Source organism: Rhinichthys klamathensis, unplaced genomic scaffold, assembly GCF_029890125.1.
Source record: "Rhinichthys klamathensis goyatoka isolate OS25496 unplaced genomic scaffold, OSU_Roscu_1.1 h1tg000491l_1, whole genome shotgun sequence".
NCBI classification, from domain to species: domain Eukaryota; kingdom Metazoa; phylum Chordata; class Actinopteri; order Cypriniformes; family Leuciscidae; genus Rhinichthys; species Rhinichthys klamathensis.
The window spans coordinates 1,076,551-1,099,186 of record NW_026606977.1 but is presented as its reverse complement, the minus strand read 5'-3'; the positions used below and the strand labels follow the sequence as shown (position 1 = coordinate 1,099,186).

General features: G+C 38.9%; 3 protein-coding genes across 4 annotated transcripts; all 3 read right to left on the bottom strand.

The window, feature by feature from the left end:
• Nucleotides 1-1,346: 1,346 nt before the first annotated feature.
• Nucleotides 1,347-6,284, bottom strand: hnrnpaba (heterogeneous nuclear ribonucleoprotein A/Ba). 2 transcript variants are annotated; one of them, XM_056237606.1, is made up of 9 exons: nucleotides 6,136-6,284; nucleotides 5,660-5,905; nucleotides 5,156-5,324; nucleotides 4,914-5,072; nucleotides 4,442-4,597; nucleotides 4,115-4,217; nucleotides 2,521-2,688; nucleotides 2,335-2,420; nucleotides 1,347-2,062 (listed from the first exon to the last, which is right to left on the bottom strand). In XM_056237606.1, exons 2-8 carry the CDS (start codon nucleotides 5,875-5,877, stop codon nucleotides 2,350-2,352), a joined length of 1,044 nt encoding a protein of 347 aa, XP_056093581.1. In that variant the 5' UTR covers nucleotides 5,878-5,905; nucleotides 6,136-6,284; the 3' UTR covers nucleotides 1,347-2,062; nucleotides 2,335-2,349. The 2 variants fall into 2 exon arrangements, with proteins under 2 accessions (XP_056093581.1, XP_056093583.1); XM_056237608.1 differs by lacking the exon at nucleotides 2,335-2,420.
• A 511-nt stretch (nucleotides 6,285-6,795) lies between these two features.
• On the bottom strand, nucleotides 6,796-17,258 carry nme5 (NME/NM23 family member 5). Its single transcript, XM_056237622.1, has 5 exons — nucleotides 17,076-17,258; nucleotides 16,306-16,511; nucleotides 15,839-15,939; nucleotides 15,642-15,760; nucleotides 6,796-7,071 (listed from the first exon to the last, which is right to left on the bottom strand). The coding sequence occupies exons 1-5, from the start codon at nucleotides 17,217-17,219 to the stop codon at nucleotides 6,988-6,990; spliced, it is 654 nt and encodes a 217-aa protein (XP_056093597.1). The 5' UTR covers nucleotides 17,220-17,258; the 3' UTR covers nucleotides 6,796-6,987.
• A 368-nt stretch (nucleotides 17,259-17,626) lies between these two features.
• Nucleotides 17,627-22,249, bottom strand: rack1 (receptor for activated C kinase 1). The gene is made up of 8 exons (XM_056237621.1): nucleotides 22,033-22,249; nucleotides 21,567-21,738; nucleotides 20,580-20,727; nucleotides 19,443-19,538; nucleotides 19,074-19,184; nucleotides 18,726-18,866; nucleotides 17,992-18,102; nucleotides 17,627-17,731 (listed from the first exon to the last, which is right to left on the bottom strand). Exons 1-8 carry the CDS (start codon nucleotides 22,139-22,141, stop codon nucleotides 17,666-17,668), a joined length of 954 nt encoding a protein of 317 aa, XP_056093596.1. The 5' UTR covers nucleotides 22,142-22,249; the 3' UTR covers nucleotides 17,627-17,665.
• Nucleotides 22,250-22,636: the final 387 nt, after the last annotated feature.

The window sequence follows — 22,636 nt, the reverse complement described above, 5'->3', positions numbered from 1 at the left end:
AGATTAGGCTGGTAACAATGGCTTCTACTGGCAGATGCTGTAACTACACACCATGCCATGGCACTTTTGGACTCCCTTCTAGAATGTTTTATCTTAAAACTCTCAAAATGCACATTATTAGCTCAAGGGAAGACATTCTGGAATTGGATAAAGTGTACTGCTGTTTTAAATACTTTCAAGTTCTAACAAAAGCAGAAATGAAAGACGCATGCACTGCAGTAACTTCTCGATCTCACAGGTTAAGTTTGGAACAAGCAGTTTTATCCATGCATGTTCCTCTAGGCTGTTACAAAACTAATTACTGTCAGGTTTAGATACAAACTGGCCCAGTTTAACCAAAGCCTTTCTATTCTACATTTATTGGCCAGCTACCTCTATAAAACAAACTTGACTGAACTCTCTCAACCTCTATTACAGTGACCTAGTTTTCAGTCGCTGTAAGTAAGCAATAAGGTACGAGAGGCTGTGCTGTATCGTGAATAAGTAACGGCTGGAGGGCGTTGTTAGGCACGACGCGAAGCGGAGTGCCTGCAACCCCTTCAGCCGTTACTTATTCACGATACAGCACTTGCCTCGAGTACCTTATTGCTTTTATAAAACGGTTGCCACACAATAAAAATATTAAAGCCGAAAAATATGTATCTATGCAACTTTCATGAAGTAAAATCACTAAAAGCCTGCCTTCCGCTGGAAAAAATAGTCCCGGAACGTGAACAGCAACAGAAGTTACATATATTATTTCGCCAATAGATGGCGGCAAAGACTGTCTTTATGAGTGAGTGAGTGAGTGAGTCTGTAGAGAAGGCTTTTGAAAGGACTCGAACTTGTGATCACGGAGAAGACAGACGCAACTGACAGATGACTAACGTTATGCACGGAAAACCCCATGACTGTTAAAAGGACAAAATATGCAGCGGACATTCAAACGCATTTTTTTATTATGAATATAGGACTGACCTGAAGGAAAATGCTACGTCTACTGTAAATGCAGGTACACTCGCTTACTCGATCTCTCACAATGCTCTGCTCTAGCTTTAAATGAACAATATCAATGAGATGAAACATCTGTTTAAGTTGCTAAGAGTGGTTGCTAGGGGTGTTGTGTAGTGATACATAGAACCGTTGGGTGAAGCGGTCATAGCCGTGTTTTATCGTGAATAAAGCACAGCTATTGACCAATCAGAATCAAGGATTGGAACTAACCGTTTTATAATATGATTCATATCTTACAAGGATTTCTTTTAGACATAGGCCTACTCATTTCTTCAAATGCAAACTTCAGGTTGATGGTTCAGAAAGACAACTTCATTGTGGAGATTGAACGCAAAAGCATTAAACATACAATAGACATCTTAAAAATCAAGTTTATTTCTTGAAATTTGTCCAAGACACTGGAGGAATGTGTATCCAGTGTTTCGAGAAAGAATCATGTTACAATTACCTGTGTATGTTTTGAGGTATAGTTTAATCACTATTAAAGCCACTCTTAAATATCTAACAAGACAGGAGGAAATCTCCTTAAAAGCAAAAAAAATAAAAAAAAAAATAAAGAAAAAAAAACACTTGTCAAGACTTGCCACTAACAGATTTTCAATGGACAAGCTTACAATCGTTAAGAAATCCCTTTTCATCTCACCTTGAAGCCATGCAACTTTGCAACACAGAGCACAGGTGACAGGAAAAATAATATAATCTAAAAACACTAAAGAAAAATGAACCAAAACTGTTTATTTTGAATGCATTTTGAGAGCTCCGAGTCTAGATGTGGTAGACACAGCCATGATGTAAAATACAACCATACAATACATTAGAATCAAAAAGGTACCAAAAAGTACAGTAAAAAAATAACACTTCCATCTCTGGAAATGTAAAAGGACACAAAAAACAAAAACAAAAAAAATAAAACAAATGTGACAAGTGACATTTGCACCCCACCCCCCCAGTTCCTTATGTTTTCTGTACAAAATGAAGCAGAAGTCCAGATTCTGCCAGCTTCCAAAAGTAAAAGACCCCAATGTTCACTGTGACCAGACGGCTGGTTCCTGCTCGGTAGCTTTACGACCTTTAAGAGAGAAAACACTGATTTAGTTGCTTTTAAATCACATTTACAATACATGTATTGTATAAAAAAAAAATTAAAATAAAAAAATGAAGTGAAGAGATGGGGCCTATCATGATCTACCACTACAACCCTACTGTATCACTACAACCCTCCCCAAACGGATCGTTCTATCGGCCTTATAGTTCGGCTGGGTCAATGGAGATGAATTGGTAATGGAGCGACAGTTAAATTAACCTTACCATGAGTGGTGGGAAAAAAGTTAAAATTCATACCTTAACTACACATGATCAGTATGGCTTGTAGCTACTCTGGTGAGCCCCACGTCTTGGAGTTTTTCCATAGCTTGTATTGCCCTGGTCTAGGGGGGTAAGAAGAGCAGAGAAAGGAACTTGAGTCCCTCGTATTCACAAGAACCCAACGGGGACGGTGGGGAAACCCCAAGGTCAATCAGTGCTTACTGTAGTCATATCCTCCGCCGTAGCCGCCGTAGTAGCCTCCAGAGTAATCGTAGTTGCCGTAGCCTCCGTATCCACCGTAACCTTGCTGTCCGCCGTAGCCATAACCCTGGTTACCATAGCCTTGATTCCAGTAGTTGTTGTAGCCCTGATTCCAGTTCTGACCCTGGCCTATAAAACAAAAGAAACCATTTCAAACACACCATATCTGCAAGCGACTTAAATCTTTGCATGCGGGGGGGGGGGTATTAGAACAGATTTGAGATCAGCCAAATCTTTTAAGACGGATAAAATCTGAAGATTTCACACATAAAAAAAAAATAAAAAAAAATAAAAAAGTATGTGAGCAACACAAAAGCCCCATTCGGACGGGGTTAACTTTACAAGGGTAGATGGAGTAATGCAATTTTACCACAAATATTAATCGCCAATTCGCATTAAGATATCTCAGGAAAACTAGTAGAAGTGGGAGGGGTAACTCGATTTGTGCTTCGCCGTCACCCTCCTGTCGTCATGTGTTTATTACGTTGCTTCCCTGATATCACGTGCGCAAACACATAACCTATATTTATATATAAAACAGTTGTGTCCGGTCGAACGATGTATTAACTTCAGATTGGATTGTGTTGGTAATAGGCACTTACCAAACGCTAAAAGATGTTTCGTGCCTCTAACAAGTGCTTTCTATCTTCTTTCTGATCTGAATGGTATATGGAAAACACTTGAGAAAAAAAAAAAACTTCCTTTTAAACAGGAAATGACAAAATATTTACGTGCATTACGGCGGGTCTATTCGCACGGGAATAGCATTACCTGAGGTCATTTTTCCGGACGTTTTTACTGAAGGTAAAAGTCGCCGTAATCTTTACTGACATTGTCCATAATGATTACGGAGATGGCACATTCAGACGGGACTAAAATCACAGAGAAGCTCTGGTAATTACTTCACCCCACCTCTCCATGTCCTGTCCAAATAGGGCTATAATCTCATTCATAATTTGTTAAAGGAATTACAAATGTTTAACATTAACCCCTGGTTTCACAGACAAGGCTTAAAGGGATAGTTCACCCAAAAATGAATCTTGTTATTTACTCACCCTCAATTTGTTCCAAACCTGTATGAATTTCTTTGTTAGGGTAAGTGATGACAATTGGGTGAACTATCCTTTTAAGCCTAGTCTCAGACTAAAATGCATGTTTGAGCCGTTTTAACGGAAAGTAACTTTCACTAGTATATCTTAAAATATGTCAGTGCCATTGTTTTTTCTCAAGATGCACATCAGTAATATTTTAAGGTATGTTTATAAAAGCTGTCCTAATTGAACTAAGGCCTAATCCTGGCTTAATCTGAGCCTTGTCTGTCAAACCAGGCCTTAAATCAATTTAGAAGACATCCAGATTCAGAAAGTTTGTTAAAACTAGCCTGCATTCGATTTATATACAGATAGACAAGGGGGACTATACCGAGTTGTTTTGCTGTTGCAGATCAGTGCATACGAGTCATTATCTAGTTAAACTTTACACAGACTAACGCAGCCTGCAGTTTGAGTGGCAGATGAGAAAGTCCAACTGGAAATAGACGTTAGGCTTTACTAACCTCCACGCCCCCTTCCTCTTCCTCCTCCTCCTCCACCTCCAAAGCGACCTCCGTACTGCTGCTGCTGGTACACTTCCTTAGGCTGTGCAATCTTAATCTCGCACTGGGAGAAAGAAAAGACAATTGAGTGAATAATGAATGAGGAGTCATAAAACATCTACATAAAACACTGCCATTAAAATCAATGCTGAAAATATTTTGTATTGTATAAAATTTTACATTATATTGATGGCAAGAATAATGGGGTAGTACAATGTCAAAATATGAACAACAACCCTGAGGACTTATCACATTTATCAGTAAATTGGTCACACTGGAAACACTCACAAGGCCTTCTTTTCCATTTGTGTCCTTGGTTCCACTGACGTTGTGATATTTCTTTTCCAGAACTTTCTTGACAGCCTCTTCATCCTTGAAGGTAATGAAGACAAACCCTCTCCTCTTATTTGTCTTTGGGTCCATTGGAAGTTCGATAGTCTCAATCTGCAGCGCCAATAAATAAATAAGAGTTAACAAATGCACACGTTTAAAATGCAGAAGAGACAACTACAGATGCAATGTAAAATAGCAACAGAAAAGGGCAGAACATTTGCAGGGAATTAAAAGTCTGTGCAAATATCAAGAGAGAATAAGTTTTTACACTGGCAATATATACTTGATTATTTTTTTTAATTTTACAAAAACAAATGAATGCATATTTTCAAAGTAAAACCTAATAGACTGAATGTCTACTTTTTTTATCTGGTTAAATAAAAATACAAATGATTTAAAAAGAATCTAAAAAGTAATGCTCCAATACCTCGCCAAAGGCACCAAAATACTCGCGGATCCTCTCTTCTGTAGTTTCAGGGTTCAGTCCACCGACAAAGATCTTCTTAACGGGTTCTTTCTTCATCGCCATCGCTTTCTTAGGGTCAATCTGTCGTCCATCCAATCTGTGCTCTTTTTGTGCTAAAACCTGTGCAAAGAAGAGGAATTTGTGAGTCTTCGATGGTTACCCACATCACAAGAATATAGGTTTTCCTAAGCACCAAAGCTTACCTTATCTACACTGGCTGGCTCTTTAAAAAGAATAAACCCAAATCCCCTTGATCGTCCAGTGTTGGGGTCCATTTTGATGGTGCAGTCTGTCACCTCTCCAAATTTAGAGAAGTAGTCTTTAAGATCCTTTTTACTAGTGTCCCAGCTGAGCCCCCCAACAAACATTTTCCTGAGGAAACGAAGCAGAAAAAGGGAGTGAGACCAGGAGGGGGCGTGGTAGCGCAGATTTCACAATTTCTCCATTTCTTGCATAAAAAAAGGCACTTTACTAATACTAATAAACGGAAATAAAAACTGCAAAACAACACAGATACATTTTTAAACGCACACAAACACAAAATCATAGGCCTAAGTAAACACTGAATTTTAAAACGTATCTTTATGCTCAATTCACCAAATTCGCCCATCCCCCTACAAAAAAAAAAGACACATGGCGCCAACAAAGACGGAAGGAACAAAGGATTTTATATCCGAGCATTTAGCACAATTATTCCTCGAACATACCCCGCATCTTCCTCTCCTTTGCTCGCGTCAATTTGCCCGCCGTCCGATGCACTAGTTTCGTCTTCATCCCCGGCCGTTTCGTCCGCACCGGCGTCTCCCTGCGCCCCGGCCTGTGCGCTCCCGTTGCCCTCCTCGTACTGCCCGGCTCCGTTCAGATCGTCCTCGCCCTCGTGGCCGTTTTCTGAGGTTTCCATATACTGCTGCTCGGCGTCTGACATGGTGGTAGTTTAATGTAAAAACCTAAAACTGCAGAAAATGTGTAATGGTTACAAAAGGAAGCGCCTTATGTAACGCACAAGCACCACCATTTTGAACAGCGGCGGTTACATTCTCATTTGCAACGAGAATGTAAACATATCGTTGTTTTAATTCATAAATACACAACTTTACTGGCCTAGAATTTAATACGACGGTTAACACAACTAAATACGCACATTGGGGCTAACAAATTCATTATTTGCTCGTAAATACTTTACCTTAAAAGCAGCAAGTGAAAAGTCTCCGTGGAACGCTTTCCGCGGTGTGGGCCCTTCCTTATTGCGCCGACAAGCGGTTGGTTTTATATTACTGGATGGTAGATAAAGGAATTTTAGTAAGGGCACATTTGATTGGATGACTTCGAACGCCTATCAACCTGACAGCCAATTAAATATGTCTTTTACACGTCACAGAAATCCTCCCCCAAACGCGCTTCTTCTGAACCTTCGTGTCGAGTGGGGGAAGAAGTCTTTGTTCTTGTTTGGTTTATAAACATGTTGTTGACCACTTGTACATATAATGAAGTGTATTTATTTATATTTTTAGAAGCATTCTGCAAAGAAGATAATGCAAGAAACAGCCGTTTGTATTGGCTATGCTTAATCAAAATACTAGTACGAAGAGGTTAGATACATTTGCAATAGGCATTAGAATCATTAGCATGCTAACATTCATTTTGTTGTTGAGATCGTAGAATTATATTTCAGTCTACGGAATTATTCACATTAAACATTGATTGTGAGTTGAATGTTTGTTTATCGCAATCAGAAGGGTAAACATGTATAAAATAGCACGATTTATTGAGAGATGAATGTGTAAGAATAGGCCAGATCTACTGTTGTAGTAATCAGTGACAAAAAGATACTGTACAGTAAATGTGCAATTTTATCTTACATTTAAATTAACCATGACATAAGCAAACATATTTGATAGCACAGTAAATCAAGGGTTAAATAACATTGTTTATTAACAACATTATATTTTATAAAGCAGTTTGAATGATGAGAAAAACATCCAAAATAGATCAAGACAGTAACTTGTTGGTAAATTCTTGTTGCTTGAAAAACAAATCAGGCTGCCTCCTTTACTACTGTTCCATCACATATTCTGGGCTTATTTGGGTTATTATTCATCAGCCAGTCAGCAAGCCATGTCTGTAAAGAAAAATAATACAGTACAAAAATAAATAAGTAAATAGCAAATAGATATATCAGAAAATCCAGGACGCAGTTGTTCAAAAAGTTTAATTTGAATAAGAATGATTAATATTTGGACATCCCACGTCTTATCCGGGATCAGGTAATCCATTTTACTCAGAATCCGGTTTTATAAACCAACATTAGATTGGATCGCCTACAATGGGACTACATATTACAATGATGGCTACTAGCTGTATAAGAACAACAGATCCAACCATCAGCATGGGATCACTAAGTATTTTTATTTTTAAGAGAGAAAATAGCACAATAAAACAATATAAACAGATATACATGCAATAACCCTCTGGGGTTGTTCGTTTAACAGTCACACTTGAGGTGTTCGGGTCCAAATGGACCCAAAGGGCAGGATTCATATTTAAAAAAAAAAAATCATAATTTTTTTTAACTTGTTTTTTATATAAAAAAAATTCTTTTCTTTTTTGGTGTTGTGAGATATTTCATGATTTATAATTAATATTTATTTATTTTTTATTTATTTATTTTTTAATCAAAGCTGTATTATATTTTAGAGTGAAGCCTAGGCCTCATGAAAGCAATTTTTGAAAAAAATATAGATGCCATTTGGTGGACACACTATATGCAATAGCACATTTTTACCACTAGTGGATTTACAGCTCTCTGTAGAAAGGCTTGGGGATTCTAGTGATTTTAGAAAATATATACCAATTTTTTTTCAGGTTGTTGATTTTTAAAATATAATAACAGATTCTCAAAGACTATTTTTGTCTTGTTTTTTGTTTGTTTGGTTGGTTTAAATGGTAATTTGAAGTGCCAGTTTTACTTTATAATACAGATTATTATAAATATATAATACATTTCCAATGGGGGTCATTTGGACCCGAAGGTCCTAAGTGTGAGTATTTTTTTTTTTTTTTTTTTACAACCACTTAGACTATTCAAATAGACTATTCTGTTTGAATAGTCTGTGTTTTCATATTGAATAATCTGTGTTTTCATATTTTTGACAATTTCACATTCATTTCCTATGGGGGTCCATTTGAACCCGAAGGTCCTGAGTTTGACTATTTTTTTTTTACAACCACTTAGACTATTCAGATCCTGTCCCCAATTTTTTGTGTGTGTTCATATACCAAATACCAACAAAGTCACCAAATTTCAGACCATTCCGAAGAAGCTGTGATTTTTAACATTTTTTTATTTGAATGATTCGGGTCCATTTGGGCCGAACAACCCCAGAGGGATAAGGGATGCAATTGTTAGAACCTTCTTTTGACCATTTCATTAATATACAGCCATAAATGACTGTTTTTGTTTGATATTGATAGCTGTTTTTTTTTTTTTACTTTATTGTACTGAAAGTTAATTGATAGTCCACTACTATATCACTGTAACGGTTAAATCAAATGTAAAATATAAATCTATATATACTGCATGATGCAAATGTTTGTTAATGTTTATTATGTATTGGTAATTATTGTTGTAACCATTTTTATAGTGTTTGTTCCTGAAATCCATCCAGAATTCAACCATCATCTGGGATCAGGATAGATTTTTTTTGGATCACAGGTATCTGTTACGATCTACTCCCAGTCTAGGGTTGGGAGAGGGTAACAAACTTAAATAAATAGAAAAGAACGTAAACGTGGAGGGTTCCCTTCAGTCCTCTGCCCCAGAAATGTGAGCAAACACTTGATGCAAACGTAAAATGATTTATTGCATTTAAACAAAGAAAATGGAAGCTTTCAATCTTCAGGAGAAGGTCAGACCAAAACAACAAACAAAAGAGGAAGCTTACTATTTGAAGGAAAACTAAATGCCCTACACAGGTAAAAGAAAATAAATAAACAACATATGCTTCCCTCCACTCCCTGACTAACCAAAAACAAGGATTAATATATAAAAAGAAAAAGGTGGTGACTCAATCTCCCTACTGCTTTCCAAAACAAACAAAAAGTTGCTATACAATACCTTTTAGTTACCAAACAAAGTTATAAAGAAGAAAAAAAAAAAGAGATTGCTTGATCACACAAAGCACACCAAAAACAAGCTCAACTGTACCACACAGGGACAACACACCAGTTTCACACTTAGCAACACACAAGTCTGGTGCAGGGGAGAAGTGAACCTCCTCAAGCAGTGTTCACTCTGCTCTCTTATAGTGTAGCTCTGCAACTCTCCTTACGAGCCTCAGGTGTGGTTAATTAGCTGCAAGGCAATCAGAGTGAGGGAGAGACTGACAGAGCATAACAAACACAACAATTTAACAAAGTAAAATACACATCAAAAACACTTTTAATATAATACGTCTCCAGGACGTAACACCTCCACCACCAAGAATACAAACTAGAGTTTGTAGTCAAATATATACACCCTTACCACATTCTTATTTAAGAAAGGTACAAGGTTCAAAGAAAACTGTATCCCTTTAAACTCTAGAGAGAGCATCAGCCATAACATTTTCAGTGCCTTTCTTGTGTCGGATGTCCAGATCATATCCTTGGACAGTGAGAGACCACCGTAATAGTCGCTGGTTGGAACCTGACATACGGGAAAGGAAAACCAAAGGGTTATGATCAGTGTATACAACAATAGGCTTAGAGCTACTCCCCAAGTATACATCAAAATGTTGAAGAGCCAACAACAAGGATAGAGCTTCCTTTTCGATTACACTATAGTTTTGCTGAGTCTTGGAGAACTTTTTAGAAAAGTAAGAGACAGGATGTTCAATATGGCACTCATCCTCTTGAAGCAAAACTGCACCAGCTCCTTTAGCACTTGCATCCACCTGCAGACTGAAAGGCATTTTGAAGTTTGGGGCTGACAGAACAGGAGCATGACAGAGGAGATCTTTGGCAGCATCAAAGGCAAGTTGACAGTCATTGCTCCATAAGAATCTTCGGTTTGTACTAAGGAGGTCTGTAAGAGGAGAGGCTATGGCAGAAAAATTGGGACAGAAACCTCGATAATACCCACTCATTCCGAGGAAGCGTCTCAACTCTCGTCTATTACAGGGTACAGGGAACTCAAGAATGGCTGCAATTTTAGCATCAACAGGTTTAACCATTCCCTGACCTACTTGTTTACCCAAGTAGGTAACAACTCCTTTCGCAAACTCACATTTGGCAAGATTTAGAGTCAAGGAAGCAGCAGTTAGGCGTTTGAACACTTTCTCGAGTGTTTTCACATGATCTGTCCAGTTATCCGAATACACCACAATATCATCCAGATATATCTCACAGTTAGTCACATCTGAGAGTACTTGATACATCATACGCTGGAACGTAGCGGGAGCGTTTCGCATTCCAAAAGCTAGAACCTGGTATTGTAGGAAGCGGTCAGGCGTGACAAACGCTGAAATCTCAGAAGCACGTTGGCTGAGGGGCACTTGCCAATAACCTTTTAACAGATCTAGTTTTGTGACAAAGTTTGCTAATCCAACTCTATCTACACAATCTTCCATCCTTGGAAGAGGGAAAGAGTCAGGTTTTGTTACTTTGTTGACCTTCCGATAATCAGTGCAAAAGCGAAAGGTGTTGTCAGGTTTTGGGACAAGTAAACAGGGGGAGCTCCAAGGGCTCTGGCTGGGGACGGCCAGCCCATAGCGCAGCATATACTCAACCTCTGTCTGCATGATCTCACGTTTTCTAGGATTTGCCCTGTAAGGATGTTGTTTTATGGGGACAGAATCACCAACATCAATGTCATGAACACACACAGTAGTTCTACCCGGCACGTCACTGAACAAGGTAGGGAAGGCACGCAGTAATTCAATTAAACCACAAGATTGTTCATTAGTCAGATGAGAAAGAAAGTGTGGAAGATCTTTCATTATAGCAGAATTATTTAACCTGGTAGAGGAAATTGGTACATCTCTACACATTAAACCATCTTCCTCTAGTGAGTAATTCGCCAATACACCTACTGTGGCAACAGAGGACACCACTGGTTGAACCGCAGTTTGCTCTACTGTCAAGTCACAATTAGCCCTGTTCACATAGGGTTTAAGCCTGTTTACATGACAAACACGGCTTTTACATTTGCGGTCTGGGGTCGCAATCAGAAAGTTTGACTCATTTAACTTCCTTTCAACCAGGTATGGACCAGAGAACTTTGCATGTAAAATAGAACCAGGTGTGGGAAGTAGAACCATGACACGATCACCAGGACTAAAATCTCTTTTCACTGACTTTTTGTCAAAATAAGCCTTCATCTTAGACTGTGCTGTAGACAGATGAAGCTTTGCAAGAGTTTGGGCCTTGTGGAGTTTCTCACGAATAGAAGTGACATAGTCATCAACAGGCAAAGCTATGGAACTTGGATTCAGCAGCTGTTCACTTAACAGTTTTAGAGGGCCACGCACTGTGTGGCCAAACACCAGCTCAGCAGGGCTAAAACCAAGGGACTCCTGCACAGATTCTCTTACTGCAAACATCAGAAAAGGAAGACCCTCAACCCAGTCTTTCCCGGTTTCCACACAATATCGTCGTAGCATTGTTTTAAGGGTTTGGTGGAAGCGCTCCAGTGCACCTTGCGACTCAGGGTGATATGCCGTAGAAGTTTGATGGCATATTCCAAGGGTTTCTAATGCCTGTTTAAAAACCTTGGAAGTGAAGTTTGACCCTTGGTCACTTTGAACTACTTTTGGTAATCCAAAAGTAGCACAAAACTTGAGTAGTTCTTTTATCACTACCTTAGCTTTCAACGTGCGTAAAGGAACAGCCTCTGGAAAGCGAGTCGCAGCACACATAATGGTCAGAATGTATTGATGTCCTGACTTAGCTTTGGGCAACGGTCCCACACAGTCAACAATTAAGCGATCAAATGGGTCACTTACAACTGGAATAGGATAGAGAGGTGCAGGAGGGATCTTCTGGTTGGGTTTTCCACCTACGCATTAACAATCCACGTTCCCAAAAGAAAGCTACACCCGAATTAGGCACATGTGAAGTACCATCTGCAGCCGCTATACACTTGGCTAGGGAAGGATCTGCTTTTTGTGCCGTAGCTAAGTATTCTCTTCCTGTCTTTGGAGGGGTCTCAGAGTTTAATTTTCTATGGATAGCTACGTCACGGTCAGGGTCTGGAGTAACAGACAAGACCCACTCTACAGAGCCAGGCTCATTAATCAAAAATGAGTCTGAGATATCCACCACCTCCTCAAATTTCTTGGACTGGGCACGGGTAACTGCGCAGGCAGGAAAAACGGACGGGAAATTCTCGGCCAGATCAGATTTCTGTATTGCACTCGGTTTATATGACACAACTGGTCTAGGAAAAACTGTGCCACCCGCAAGGTCATTCCCTAGAATCAGATCAACACCCTCAACAGGCAACTGTGGACGCACTGCTAAACTGACCACACCACTGACAATGCTCGACCTTAGATACGCAGTATGAAGTGGCACATTCACACAGTGCATTTCAATTCCACGAATCAGCACGTCATTACCCGTAAAAGAGTCAGCAGAGAAAGGCAATATATCCTCGGAAATAAAGGATTGAGCTGCACCTGTGTCACGCAAAATTGTTACAGTTTTAAAACCAGAATCAGGAGATAGGGAAACTGTGCCTTCAAATAAGAAAGGATGATAACTCTCTCCACTAAGAGAGCTGTCATTACACATGGTGTGCACAAGTGCCACGTTTCGGGGTTTGGAAACCGCGCTCTTTTGTTTCCAAGCCTTACAATCCGCAATCAAATGGTTTGGATCAAGGCAAAAAAAACAAACTCGCCTATCATCACTGTTTGTAGGTTTACGCACAAATTTAGATGCAGAGTCACTTTTAAATGAATGTCCTGCACGCGGTACTGGTGAGCTTTCCACATTCACAAATGGAGACCGGGCAGATGCGTGGGCTGAGAACACATTTCTGTGTGTCAGCACAAACTCATCTGCCAAGACCGCAGCACTAGCTAATGAGACCACTTTTTGTTCATTTAAGTGCATTACGATATTTGTCGGAAGACAATTTTTAAATTCCTCTAGCAAGATTAATTCCTGTAATTCCTCTAAGGATGTAACCTTGCTAGAAAAACACCACTTTTCAAAAAGAACTCTCTTTTCTCTTACAAACTCAACATACGTTTGTTTGACTGTTTTTGAATGAGCACGAAACTTCTGTCGGTAGGCCTCAGGGACCAGTTCGTACGCTCGCAGTACTGCAGCCTTGACAATATCATAGTCCAGAGAGCTTTCAATTGGCAGAGCCGAACAAACTTCTTGAGCTTTTCCGGTTAGACTACACTGGAGTAATAAAGCCCACATATCTTTTGGCCACCTCAATTTACTAGCGACGCGCTCAAATGCGACAAAGTACGAATCGACTTCGGTCTCTCTAAATGGAGGTACAAGTCTTATATACTTACTGACATCGAAATAGTCGCTAGGGGGTGCATGAGAAAAATCCTCTGTGACGGTACTACCACCAGTCGTTAAGGGTGATGCGACTGATGGGGGCCTAGTACGTGGAAGTGGTATTGGGTTTCTAGCCAGGCGCTGTGATTCTAGATCCAATCTACGGATTTGGACATCTCGGTCAGCCTGCCTCTCCACTACACGAAGCTTTATAACTTCTGCCTCACATTCCTGTTTTTTAATTTCAAGTTCCAACTCCTTTAACTTCAAAACAATGTTTGGATCCTGAGACATAGCCGACTCATAGTTGAGATTCTCCCCCTCCGCTTCCAATGATTTAACCTCAGTGCTCTCATCACTCTCTCTAGGCAAAATACCATCCTCTACTAATTTCTCATACAAGTTGTCCTTAAGTACTTGTTTAGTGACGTCTTTTTTTACAGAAACATTAAAGAAATCAGCTATCAACACTAGATCCTTTTTCTTACAGCGATTAAACGCTTCAACAGTAGGAGAAAGAGTAAACTCAGTAAAATCAAACTCCATTATCCAAATGGCCACTACACTTTCCTCCGCACCTACAGTCAAAAACAGTCAAATGTTGAGAGAAGAGAGTACTTACCAGCAGCCAATTAACGGACGGACGAGCCCCCACTTGTTACGATCTACTCCCAGTCTAGGGTTGGGAGAGGGTAACAAACTTAAATAAATAGAAAAGAACGTAAACGTGGAGGGTTCCCTTCAGTCCTCTGCCCCAGAAATGTGAGCAAACACTTGATGCAAACGTAAAATGATTTATTGCATTTAAACAAAGAAAATGGAAGCTTTCAATCTTCAGGAGAAGGTCAGACCAAAACAACAAACAAAAGAGGAAGCTTACTATTTGAAGGAAAACTAAATGCCCTACACAGGTAAAAGAAAATAAATAAACAACATATGCTTCCCTCCACTCCCTGACTAACCAAAAACAAGGATTAATATATAAAAAGAAAAAGGTGGTGACTCAATCTCCCTACTGCTTTCCAAAACAAACAAAAAGTTGCTATACAATACCTTTTAGTTACCAAACAAAGTTATAAAGAAGAAAAAAAAAAAGAGATTGCTTGATCACACAAAGCACACCAAAAACAAGCTCAACTGTACCACACAGGGACAACACACCAGTTTCACACTTAGCAACACACAAGTCTGGTGCAGGGGAGAAGTGAACCTCCTCAAGCAGTGTTCACTCTGCTCTCTTATAGTGTAGCTCTGCAACTCTCCTTACGAGCCTCAGGTGTGGTTAATTAGCTGCAAGGCAATCAGAGTGAGGGAGAGACTGACAGAGCATAACAAACACAACAATTTAACAAAGTAAAATACACATCAAAAACACTTTTAATATAATACGTCTCCAGGACGTAACATATCCCAATCCTGAAAAGTTTGAACACATACTGAATGTTTGATTAAGATGAAAACCATGATTAGATTATGTGATCTAATCTGATTTCAGAATACTATTTTTCTTCTTTTGAACAACCCATTTTCAAGATCTGATCCAATCCGATAGCTGAAATCCAATTGAATTTCTTTTAAACAATTGGGCACAGGGTGACAAAAGGCATTACAGTTTTCAGGTGAAGAAATTATTCACCCAGAAATTTAAATTATGTCATTATTTATTTGTCCCCATGTAATTCCTAAGCTCTGACTTTTTCTTTTGGGAAAAAAAGCATGATATATTTTAAAGAATCTTTGGTTACAGTTTTTTTTACGGTGTCAGTATTACAGTGTATTTATACATTTAAGTACAGAGTAGTAACAATTATTATAGTAGTAATTAAAAATAAAGTGTTACCGAATTTTTAGAATTATTATTTTTTTAAATACTTTATCTACTATAGGGTTAGGATGTGTACAGTAAGTATGCATCATTTATAGGTATTACTACAGTAACTACATGTAACATCATTAAACATGTAGTTACTGTAATAATTATAAATTATGCATAATTACATGGAATTAACCCTAAACCAAACCCTCATAACCCTATAGTAGATAAAGTATTAAAAAAAATAATTCTAAAAAGATTCAGTAACACCATTTTACAGTGTCAAAATAACACTGTAAAATAAAAGTTACCAAATCTTTTTACAGAATACCAAATTATATTTTTTAATACTTTTATAAAAAAGATACACTTACAAAGGGGTCCATTGGCTTTTTCTTGCACAGCTCCGTCAGTCCAGTGAGAAGTGTTGGGCTAACATACCGGCTCAGGTAATCTTTGGCAGCATCTCCCATGGGAATGGGTTCAATCACAGCTGAAAAAGAAATCAGTTTTTATTATGCTTTCAAATACTGTTCATTAAACTAATTTGTTCAGAGTTAGATTCACTCACAGTTGGGAAACATGAACCTGATCTCCTTCTCAGCAGCAGAGAAGGAATCACTGCCATGCACAGCATTGCGCAGGTCACACGTGCCCAGTCTAGCTCTCAGACTGATGATGGCATTCAGTGTTGATGTGCATTTCCCAGAAAGAGAAAAAAACAATTAAAAAAATGGACTGTTACTTTGAAACATGACGCGTATGCATTTTTAATATAGACTTGTTGCAATGACAGAAACGAGGTATGTGATTGATTTAGGCACTGCAATGAACATCAGCTTTGTAAATTATTAGCCTGAAGTGTATAAAATACACAAAACTATCAATTTATTTGGCCAGGAGTTTGAAAGGAACACAAAATGGTGCAACTGTGATAGTTGTCTCAACAGTACATGAGAATTTAGCTTCATAAGTCAGCCATTTTATTATTAAACCACCTGCATAGAGAGAGAAGAGTCATTCAATGACATTCATTACCAGTCAGGATGTGTCTCTCTAGCCTTTATACTGCTGACTGGTCCCATTATGGCTTTCCAGGTGGCAATAGCCTGGTGTCGGGCCAGTGCTAGAGCAACCACTGGTCCGGAGCTCATGAAGGCGGTCAGATGGGGAAAATACAGCTTCCCATAATGCTCAGCATAGAAATCACTGCATTGCTCTGGACTCAGTTGAAGCCGCCTTTTCTGTCAAATGAGAAACAAGAATGCAAATCTGGCTAAACTAAATCATTGCCCACAAAATATGAGCTGTTAGTTAATAAAAGCGACAGTATATTTCTGCTGTTGCTTAAAGGATAGTTCACCCAAAAATGAAAATTGTCATTTACTCTCTCAAGTTGTGCCAAACCTGTAAGTTTCATTTTTCTGCTGAAAAAGATATTTTAAAGAATTGGTCACCATGGTCTTTTGTTCCTACTAGTATGGATCTCAATGGCTAGAGTCAACTGTCTGGTTACCCATATTCTTCTAAATGGATTTTGTGTTAAGCAGAAGAAAGAAACTCATACAGGTTTGGAACAACCAATTACAGTTTTCATTTTGGGGTGAACCATCAGTTTAAAACTAGCTACATGATTTCAGCAGCGTCTACCAATTAGTGCCAGCAGACATCACGTGACTGTCTTGGGTTCACAATATAACTAAAATTTAGTGCTTATGTCAATTAAGTTACCAGAAAACATCCTGTGCATCATGTTAAGTATTTAGTACAAATGCGCAGTGCCTTTCCACTTAAGCAAGTTAACTTACCTGCAGAATTGTAAATCCAGACTGAAGAATAATGTCCTCAATTTCGTCAGTTTTGTAGATGGCATCAGGTTTGATTAAAGCCAAAGTTCTCTCCAAGAAGATACGAGGTTCTGGCATCTGTTTTTGAGGACTGTCGCTGTCCATGACTTTAAATCAGCTAACGTTAGTTTGACACAATTTTACTGTAACGTTAACGTACTGGACTTTTTCACGGTTAAATTCGAAGCAACTTTAATTGCCAGGGAGACATTCTCAAATTATAAAGTATAAATAGTCTTAGTTACCAGAGTGAAAGCACAATTAACACGTTTCTAACCTTCAACACATAAAAAAAAAAAGTTTATTTAATTCAGACGTCCGACTGTATCATGTCGCGACCTCTGAGAAGAGTCGGGTTTGTTAGCCTTGTTGCTAGGTTACAGTTGCAAAACTTAAATCTACATGCAGCAGTGCCATCTAGTGGCTGTACAAGCCTATTTCAGTGACTCGCAAGGTTACATTTCAGTTCTTAGTTTATTGAAAGGCAGAGAAAGTAAACAGTCAATTATAGCTCTTTTTAAAACTTTTTATTCAGGCATTAGAAAAGGCTTCTATCTGGTTCCAATGGTCACCTGCCACACTCGGATCAGGTTGTCAGTGTAGCCAGCAAAGAGAGTCTGTGACGAGAAAAGAGAAAGGAATTACAATCAGGCATTCTTTTAGAAGCACTATTGATTTAAAAGCATATTACTAATCCCCTCATATTTGCAGGACTGACATCACAAGGTTTCAGATGTTAAAAGTGATTGGGAATAATCAATGGGGAAGCTGGTCCAGCCAGAATTTAGGCACCAAAAGGCACTCGCAAGACACCAAATCAGATGAAGTGCAAGTCCAGGAACTCATTCCAGGCAGAAAAGGTTGCTGTAAAACCCACCTGTCCATCAGCAGACCAGGCCAGAGACGTGCACTGAGGCGGCTCAGCCTTGCTGTTGGTGGTGATGATGTCCTGTCTCAGCTCATCAACAATGATCTTGCCCTCCAGATCCTGTTGAGACAATACAGTCAAGCTTTGCAACAGCAGAATGAAAATGCCATTTCTGCTCGAGCCAATAGTTCTCAGAAACAGCCTCTTTATCATCAAAGAAATACAGAAGGCGTTTAGAGTTTCATCACTGAACCCAGTGCGCTGATATAAACGGTTACTTTAAGTCACCATGAAATCAAAACCGAATTAGTTTTTGATGGAACATTGCAGTATTTATGATTTATCTGTGCACATTTTTAAATGCATCTGTCCTCATTATCTTTAAGTTGGCATGAACTTAAAATTTACACCATTTAGTTTGTGTCACGCAAACTATTCAAAATAACTGCCCCTGCCACTTGCAGCATCTCCTCTCTGAAGTGTTTACGGTGTGAGGGCGGGGCAACCTGTCACTCACATCAGCTCCACCAATCAAGTCCCAACTTACACTTTCTTGTTCAAGAAGTCGTTTCACTTGGATATACGTCACAAAATGGAAAAGACTATCGCAACTTTAATTTCATGCCGACTTTAAAATATACTGAAGAGAAAGCCCTTTACATTCAAAGGAAGTTTATTTTAGGTATACAGTCCATTGTACATTATATAATATAATAGAGAAGTGTGTATTCATATAAACTCACCCAGATCTTGATGCTGGGTCCAGTGGCGGCACACAGCCAGTAGCGGTTGGGGCTGAAGCAAAGGGCGTTGATGGTGTCCCCACCATCCAGGGTGTAAAGGTGCTTGCCTTCATTCAGGTCCCATAGCATGGCCTGCCCATCCTGAAATATAAGGACAAACAGTAAATACAGATTGAAAAGCAAACACATCTTCCTGATATCACAATACTTTGTGTTCAGAAACAGCCTCTTGTCATCACATGAATTCAGATGGCGTTTGGTAAGGTTTTCATCATCTCTTTAACACTCAACCCTCATGTCCAACCCATTAACTTCAGTAGTGATAACAGGAAAAAGTAAACGGATTACCTTTCCACCGGAGGCACACAGAGATCCATCAGGAGACACGGTCACTGTGTTCAGGTATCCAGTGTGGCCAATGTGGTTGGTCTTCAGCTTGCAGTTAGCAAGATTCCATACCTATAACAAACATGCATAAATCAAAATGGTTACATTAGCAAATATTAAGCTGATTCATGCAAGCTATTCCTGATTAAAAAATGTTCACTTGCATGTGAATGGTTTCAATGCATTACCCATCATAATTGCAGGACTTGTCAACAGTGCCCAAGAGCTCAGACAATATTAATGTAGATTTCTTTAATCACAGGGTAAAGTCATTACAAAAACACAGATCAACGATTCTAGTTCACATTAAAATGCAACCACAGGTCTCACCTTGACCATTTTGTCCCACCCGCAGGACACAATAATGGGGTTGCTGCTATTGGGAGAGAAACGCACGCATGAAACCCACTCAGTGTGGCTGTCATCCTGTGGATGAAAGTCAAAATAAAGGGCCTCAGAACAGCACAAACTAATCTAAACATTAGGGTATTTGTAGTCAACTTAGACATTTTAAAGTTCTTTAAGACCTGCACATATAAAATTACAATGGTATGTCAACACAGAACAAACCCATGCAATCTCAAAATAAATCATGTATCATGTATAAACAGGCTGGGGCACAAAATCGACAGCACAACAGGGTATCTGCATGCTTAAAACTCTCAAGACAGGCTTTCCTGATAATGTTCAGGGCTCAGACACACTCGGCTTAAATCAAGACGAAAGACATTTCTTTAGCCAAGCATTCATAAAAGGCTTTTCATAATGTGTGCCATTTTATCTGATGAAACCGTACAATACATGATCATCTTTAGCCTAAAATGCTATGAACAGCAGCTACGCTAATTCTTTTTCTATAGATTACAGATTGCACCAGCTCCAGTTTAGATCCAGCCTTTGTGATGTTTTCAGGCGTCAATTGCGAAGGCTTCATATTTGGATCAACACAAATTTTAAATAGAGTATTTTATATTGCAATCATTACGAGCACAAGTTGTAATTGCTGCCTAACGTCACGTGTCGTGTTATCTTAACTGAATACATGTAACGAAGCACATAACATATTATAGCTGTATATTACTGCCATTTGGACATTAATTTGATACTCATCTCTGACTGATAACAGAATACTTCCAAAACTGTAACATTGAAACAAATGTACTAATATCAATATAGAGGATTTTGCTGATATGATGCAGTTAAAAAGGTTTTCCCCAAGAATGTGCAGCATTCACATCCATTGAATTAAATCCACTTTTGCGGTTTAATAATCACATTAGGCCATATCACGATTCGTTATTCCATCCACAAAATTAAGAGTTTTGTTCTACCACTAAAGATATTTAAGACTTGACTTTGAATTTGATCAAGCTAAATTAAAGACATTAAGATTTTTTTAGGGACCCACAGGAACCCTGATGATGTGCAAGTCTCCCGGTTAACCATTCCAACCTTACAGATGTGTACCTGGATGGTGTACTTGCAGACTCCCAGGGTGTTCCACAGCTTGATGGTCTTGTCTCTGGATCCAGACACGATCTGACGGTTGTCAGCAGAGAAGGCCACGCTCAGAACATCCTTGGTGTGTCCAACAAAACGGCGGGTTGTAGTGCCACTAGGTGAGACAAAAGGACAAATTCAGATCAATTTGACATCAAGTAGTCAATGTTGTGCACTTCATATGTTTTTAACCTGACACTCCAGATAGATGATGGCTATGGAATATTGGTAGTGTTTATAGTAAGTTTATTGCCATAACAGCTTCACAAGTTATTTCATAGCAGATACAAATTCAGCATTCAACAAAAAATACAAGAGATGAAAATATTTGATAAAAATCAACTTAGAGAAGACTACTTTTGTACATAACTCAATTTAAATGTTCTGTGATAAAAAAAGAAATGTCACTTCGTAGTCTCATGAAATTAAAAATTGGGCAGACTTAAAATATGTTTACAGTCAAGTTTATGCCACAATATTGAGATTGTGGTGCTTCTTCGCCCTCCAATAAATACCTGATTTACATTCTGAAATTATGATTATCAAATCTGTGGAAATGTTTACAGAAACCGCTAATTAAATTAATAAAATGATTAAAATTAGTGTAAATAACCACATACGCATACAGTGCTATAATGAGTAGAACAAATATTTTTCAAATAACTGACTTTTCTAGTATAAATTTCTTACAGTAAAAATAGGGTCTTTAAACAAGATATAGATGCCTTTTAAATATTAGGGTTGGGGTATCTCATTTGAGGATGATAATATTTGGGGTCCGTTAAAATACTACTAACAAAACCACATTATTTGGGTGATAAGAGTTAAGTTCAGAAACAGCCTCTTTTATCATCACAGTGAGACAGACGGCGTTGAGTTTCATCACCACTTCTAAACCAATGGATGATAGATTGAGTGACCTGACTTCCCATGACTGTCCCTCCAAATACTCACGTTGTCAGATCCCACAGGCGCAGGGTGCTGTCCCAGGACCCAGACAGGGCGAACTGACCATCAGATGAGATGACAACATCACTCACGAAGTGGGAATGGCCCTTCAGAGCACGCTGGGGGATGCCATAGTTGGTCTCATCACGTGTCAGCTTCCACATGATGATGGTCTTGTCTGCAAGATGGACAACAGAAGATCATTCACAAGATCCTTGACTTATAAGCTTTCATTTGTAGCAGATTTTTGGCAACTAGTGGCACATAAAACACACATACACTGGCTACCAACTTTCACTAATGATGCATTATGAACCATTCCGGAATCATAAACTAGGTTTTCATAGTACAAGTAACGGTTTTACACAGAACTAGAGCAGAATGGACTTATTACCCATTACTCAGGGTCATTTAATAGGGCTCATGTATTTGGATACTCATTTGGCTCAAGCGCGGCTCTTTGGACACTTACCCCGGGACGCGGACAGAATCATGTCGGGAAATTGGGGTGTTGTGGCGATTTGGGTGACCCATCCACTGTGACCCTTAAGGGTACCCCTTACCGTCATCTGCTCGGTCATTTTGGCGCAGGAAAGAATCACCTATAAAGGTGGATGGCGTTGGATTTTGTCGGAGGGCCAAATCCTCCCTATCTCTCACGGTGTGGCAAGAGGAAAAGGACGCGGCACACCGGAAGCAAAACTCTTGAGGGTGAAGCGTCTTCTTCAGGTCGCGTTCTCGCATGTGAGAACAGCTTACTGCCATCTAGTGTGGATCGCGGAGCACTTTAAATAAAGATCGAGGCTGTCATAATGTTTTAATAAATGTTAATAAAGTTCCCAAATCGTAAGTAATAATGAAATAATTGCAATGTTTAGGGTGTATAAGGGGCAAGTTGCTAAAATGGTGTATGTAGACTAGGCCCTAATGGTAATTTCTTGAATATATATATGCATATTAACATGAACACCAAGAAAAATATAAAGTGAACAAAATGGTAACTTAATTTATGCAAACAGTAGGCCTACAATAAAAATGCATTACATGCTCTTTACTGTGAGCCTTTTTTGCGTGTA

Coding starts and splice junctions, on each gene's coding strand:
- hnrnpaba (XM_056237606.1), bottom strand. CDS start 5,877: ATGTCAGACGCCGAGCAGCAGTATATGGAAACCTCAGAAAACGGCCAC. Junction 5,073..5,155: donor AGCCAGCCAGTGTAGATAAG/GTAAGCTTTGGT, acceptor TTCTTTGCACAG/GTTTTAGCACAAAAAGAGCA. Junction 4,598..4,913: donor ATTTTGGTGCCTTTGGCGAG/GTATTGGAGCAT, acceptor TTGGCGCTGCAG/ATTGAGACTATCGAACTTCC.
- nme5 (XM_056237622.1), bottom strand. CDS start 17,219: ATGGACAGCGACAGTCCTCAAAAACAGATGCCAGAACCTCGTATCTTC. Junction 16,512..17,075: donor CTGGATTTACAATTCTGCAG/GTAAGTTAACTT, acceptor CTCATTTGACAG/AAAAGGCGGCTTCAACTGAG. Junction 7,072..15,641: donor AAAAGCCAATGGACCCCTTT/GTAAGTGTATCT, acceptor TTTTCTTTACAG/ACATGGCTTGCTGACTGGCT.
- rack1 (XM_056237621.1), bottom strand. CDS start 22,141: ATGACCGAGCAGATGACGGTAAGGGGTACCCTTAAGGGTCACAGTGGA. Junction 19,185..19,442: donor GGTGGGACAAAATGGTCAAG/GTGAGACCTGTG, acceptor TGTTTGTTATAG/GTATGGAATCTTGCTAACTG. Junction 18,867..19,073: donor TGTGTGCCTCCGGTGGAAAG/GTAATCCGTTTA, acceptor CTTATATTTCAG/GATGGGCAGGCCATGCTATG.